At 45.0% G+C, this 5,014-nt stretch overlaps 1 protein-coding gene across 1 annotated transcript in view; it reads right to left on the bottom strand.

Moving 5' to 3' along the window:
* Window positions 1–4,595, bottom strand: part of UGGT1 (UDP-glucose glycoprotein glucosyltransferase 1) — a 119,364-nt gene extending 114,769 nt beyond the window's left edge. The window contains exon 1 of the mRNA XM_037745657.1: window positions 4,350–4,595. Coding sequence (XP_037601585.1) covers window positions 4,350–4,407 — 58 coding nt within the window. The 5' untranslated portion in view covers window positions 4,408–4,595. The remainder of the gene's footprint in view (window positions 1–4,349) is intronic.
* Window positions 4,596–5,014: the final 419 nt, after the last annotated feature.

The raw sequence follows: 5,014 nt of genomic DNA, 5'->3' as shown, positions 1-5,014 counted from the left end.
AAAAAAAAAAAAAAAGGCATCATTCGCATTAACATCCTGTTTCATATAACATACAGTATCTCCAAAGAACGATCGTCAAAAGCAAAATAAATTATACCAAATAGAAAAGTGGCTTTTAGAAGCATTCTAAGTTCAAGGCACTGCCAGCTTCTTTTGAGACCAAAAAAAAAAAAATTAATAAATTAGCCAGGCTTGGTGGCACACACCTGTGGTCCCAGCTACTTGGGAGGCTGAAGTGGGAAGAGAGTTTGGGCCCAGGAGGTCCATGCTGCAGAGAACAATGATGGCACCACTGCATTCTAGCCTGGGCAACAGGGTAAGACCTGTCTCAAAATCTAATAATAAGATGAACATCTCACTTATAAATAAAAACACTCAACCGGGCGTGGTGGCTCATGCCTGTAATCCAAGCACTTTGGAGGCCAAGGCAGGCGGATCACCTGAGGTCGGGAGTTCAAGACCAGCCTGACCAACATGATGAAACCCTGTCTTTTTAAAAAAATAATAAATAAATAAAAACACTCAGAAGTGCTTTTCAAAATCAACATTTGTAAAAACTGCTATAGAGGCTACAAAAACGAACAAATACATACACAAAAATGGAACCTACTGAAATTAGAGACAACCAAACTAGATTTTACACAACGAAATCTGCTAACAGTAATTCCTGGCTGGGTCAGGGAAGAGGATGTAGGCCTTCTTTGGAATCCAGTAAAGTTACTGATATTTCTCACAGAGGAACAAACTTTTTTTTTTTTTTTTTTTTTTTGAGACAGAGTATCACACTATCGCCCCGGCTGGAGTGTAGTAATACCATCTCGGCTCACTACAACCTCTACCTCCTGGGTTCAAGCGATTCTCCTGCCTCAGCCTCCCAAGTAGCTGGGATTACAGGCGGCCACCACCAAGCTGGGATAATTTTTGTATTTTTAGTAGAGATGGGGTTTCACCATGTTGGCCACGCTGGTCTCAAACTCTTGACCTTATGATTCGCCAGCCCTCCCAAAGTGCTGGGATTAGAGGTGTGAGCCACCATGCCCAGCCGCAAGACCCAAACTTTTATGTACAACTTCAGATTACCCAAGAATTCTGTTAGGACTGGCTGGGTGCAGTGGCTCACACCTGTAATCCCAGCACTTTGGGAGGCCGAGGCGGGCAGATCACTAGGTCAGATCAAGACCATCCTGGCTAACATGGTGAAACGCTGTCTCTACTAAAAATACAAAAAATCAGTCAGGCGTGGTGGCATATGCCTATAGTCCCAGCTACTTGGGAGACTGAGGCAGGGATTGCAGTGAGCTGAGATCCTGTCACCGCACTCCATCCTGAGCGACAGAGTGAGACTCCATCTAAGGGAAAAAAAAAAAAAACCATTCTCTTAGGTCTAACCACAGACACCCTTTCCCATAGGCCCATAGACTGCAGCCTCAAAAACCTGTTCTATAGGACACAATAAACACGGTTTGTTAAAAAAAAAGAAGAACATTTTAGCATCAGGGCAGCTGTGATCAATTCCTCAGTTTGCTACTTACTATCACTTTAACCATATACATGTTACCTAATTTCTTTGGCCCTTAGTCTCCAAGATTATTAAAGTAGGACTAACAGTATCTGCCTCACAGGGTCAATATGAAAATGAACAGGCAGGCCCAGCGCGGTAGCTCACGCCTGTAATCCCAGCACTTTGGGAGGCCGAGGTGGGCGGATCACTGAGGTCAGGAGTTCGAGATCAGCCTGGATAACATGGTGAAACCCTGTCTCTACAAAAAAAAAAGCAAGAAAAAAAAAAAAAGAAAATGAACAGGCAATAAAAAAATCACTTTGTAAAGTGGCAAGTACTATACAGGAATTGATTGTTGCAGTAAAACATTTATAGTAAGAAAAAACTATCTTCTAGATTATAGAGTACATCATTGTTATTAAATAACCTCAAAAATAGACACATTGGGAATACATACTCTGTGGCTGAGAGAAAAAAATTCTCCCCAAAAGTTACTGAGTTTTTCTTCTTTTTTTTAATCTGGACTTACTGAGTCAATGAGTTTCTAAACTGGAGACAGAGCATCATATGAACAGGGTTCTAGGAGTGTAACACTATTAGCTATATTACAATTTGACCTGAAGGGGCCTAGATGTGTAAGCCTCAGAAAGTGGTGATTCCTGATGACAAATTGGACGCCACTGCACAGTAACCCCAGGTAGACAGCATGTAGAGTGGGGAGGGAACTGGGAGTATGACAGAGCCCCCTCAGGAAACCTTAGCATTTAATAAGCAAGGACTCTGGGCTGTGCTTTACATACACAATGTTATCTAATCCTTATATAGAACAACCCAGGGCACGAAAGTTCTCTAAGGGCAGCAACCATGTCTACTTTGTTCACCAAACTGCCAGATGCCTGGCACTTAGAAGAAATTCCATGAATACGCTACATGCATGAATGAAATATATCATCTCCACTTTAAAAATAAGAATAGTGCCAGGTACAGTGGCTCACGCCTGTAATCCCAGCACTTTGGGAGGCCGAGGCAGGTGGATCACCTGAGGTCAAACGAGTTCAAGACCAGTCTGGCCAATGTGGTGAAACCTCGTTTCTACTAAAAATACAAAAATTAGCTGGGCGTGGTAGCAGGTGCCTGTAGTACCAGCTACTTGTGAGGCTGAGGCAGGAGAATCACTTGAACCCAGGAGGCAGAGGTTGCAGTGAGCTGAGACTGCACCACTGCACTTCAGCCTGGGCAACAGAACTAGACTCCGTTTCAAAAAAATAAAAGAAAAAAGAAAAGTGAAAGCTCAAAGACACTAAGTACCTTGCCTAACTAATAAATAGCAGTGCTTAGAACCCACACCTTCCTGGCCGAGCTCAGTGGCTCAAGCCTGTTCCCAGCACTCTGGGAGGCCATGCAGATCACCTGAGGTTGGGAGTTCAAGACCAGCCTGACCAACATGGAGAAACCCTGTCTCTACAAAAAATACAAAATTCGCCAGGCAAGATAGCAGATGCCTGTAATCCTAGCTACTTCGGAGGCTGAGGCAAGAGAATCGCTTGAACCCAGGAGGCGGAGGCTGCAGTGAGCCGAGATCTCGCCACTGTACTCCAGCCTGGATGACAAGAGCCAAACTCCATCTCAAAAAGAAAAGAAAATGATCACATCATCTTGTGTTGTTACAGGGAAACTTTAAAAGAAAATGCTCACGGGCAGCTGCAGGGAAGTTTCAAAAGAATTTTCTTCATAGTTTAATATATTCCCCTGAAGTTCAATACACATTATAAATGTGCCACGCTACTGTACAAAGTATTATGCTTACTTCCTTTAATAAAAATAAGCTTCATGTGGCCAGGAGTTCAAGAGCAGACTGGGCAACGAAACAAGACCTCATCTCTACAAAATAAATAAATAAATAAATAAATATGAGAATTTTAAATAAAAATTTTAAATAAAAAATTTAAAATAAAAATTTAAAATTCTCATAAATAAAAAATGAGAATTTTTTTAAAATAAGCTTCAGCTAAATTTATCAAAAGCAAGTCAAGTGCAAAGAGGCTACAATCATTCCAAGTTTTGTGGTGGTGTTAAATAGCTATTTAAAATGTCTTCAAAGGCTTGCAAATGTAAGATTCTTGAAAGGAGGGCACTTTACACTAAAATTGGCTGGCAAGTGCATCAATGAAAGTTTCCAAAACAGTGTAGCACAGTGAGGCAAAAGACCCCAGGACTTCAAACGAACAAAATATGCTCCTTCTCAAATCTGCCAAGAAATGCAGAACAAGCTGCAGATTCTGGCCAAGAAACAAAAATAGTTCACATCTATAAATTATTGGCAACGGACGTAGATCTCATTCTGGCAGGTCCCACATTAAAAGTGAAACTGGATCATCCAATTTCCAGCCAAGAGATCACAGTATTAAACGAAAACAGCAACCAATACGCATCAACCCGAATTCATTTCAGGAAAAACACAAATCTGTTTTTAAAAGCACGTCGTTCTGCAGTCAGGGACCTGCAAAGTGCTGGTTCTCAACTCACTGAGGCTCAAGCTTGGTCTAAATTCTCGGTAGGACACTTCCCCCACTTCCCTCTGCACTTGGGCACAAGGATCCAAAGCTCTTCAAAGAAGGTTCAAGATCACTGAACAGAGCCCGCCGCCACCCCCGCGGAAGCGATACCCTGCCAACAAGACCACTGAGGGCAACTCGGGGCGCTAGAGAATAGGGGAAGAGTTGGGACACCGGAAGGGAAACTGAGTCACGGTAGAGGCGGAAGCTCAATGTGACGGGGGGCACAGGGTCGCCTCTTGCCTCAAACCCTCTCTCCGTCCATGAGGCCTCCTCACGCCACCCCTGGGTACCTGTCACCGGCAGCGCAGCCGCAGCACACGCACCGCTCGCGTCTCCCTTGCTGCCCATGCCCCGGCCGCGGTTAGTCCGCTACAGAGCCAGAGACAACGCCAGGGCGGGGCGGAGCGGAGCGGCAGCGGCGGCAGGCTGCGCCAGTGAGAAGCCGACACGCGCCTTCCCCGCGGCTTGCTCTACAGCCTGCCTCACAGACAAACTGCCCAGCCGCCGGCCGCCCTTTTACTTCCGCTTCCTAAAGACGAACGCTGGAGGACTTCCGGCTACCGAGTCGAGACCTGGCAACCCAGAGCGTCGCGCGGTGGCCATCTTACCTCCGAGGGAGTCCCGCCTGTCTCCTCACTTCCGCCGTTCAGGGTGGTGGGGCGGCTGCCGGTCTTCAAGGTCTTGGGAAGGTGCGTTGGGCCAACAGCTGAGACCCGAAAGCTTTAACAGTCGGTGAAGTTCCAGTTTGGACTCTGGGACTTAGTCCCTTAAACCTTTGTTAAAATCTTCGGTGGCACAGTAAGGACAATTGTCTTAATGTTTCTAAGCATCTTAGACTTTATACTAAACCCTAAAGTTGTGATGGCTACTTTCCAGGAGGCATGATGAAAGGAAGACTTTTTAAATTTTATGAGCCGGTTTAGCTTATCTTAGTCGGGCAGCGGCAGCTTAGTCT

The sequence above is a fragment of the Cebus imitator genome, unplaced genomic scaffold (genome assembly GCF_001604975.1).
Source record: "Cebus imitator isolate Cc_AM_T3 unplaced genomic scaffold, Cebus_imitator-1.0 Scaffold207, whole genome shotgun sequence".
NCBI lineage: Eukaryota > Metazoa > Chordata > Mammalia > Primates > Cebidae > Cebus > Cebus imitator.
Note: the sequence above shows the minus strand (reverse complement) of the source record. Positions and strands in the feature narration are given on the sequence as shown.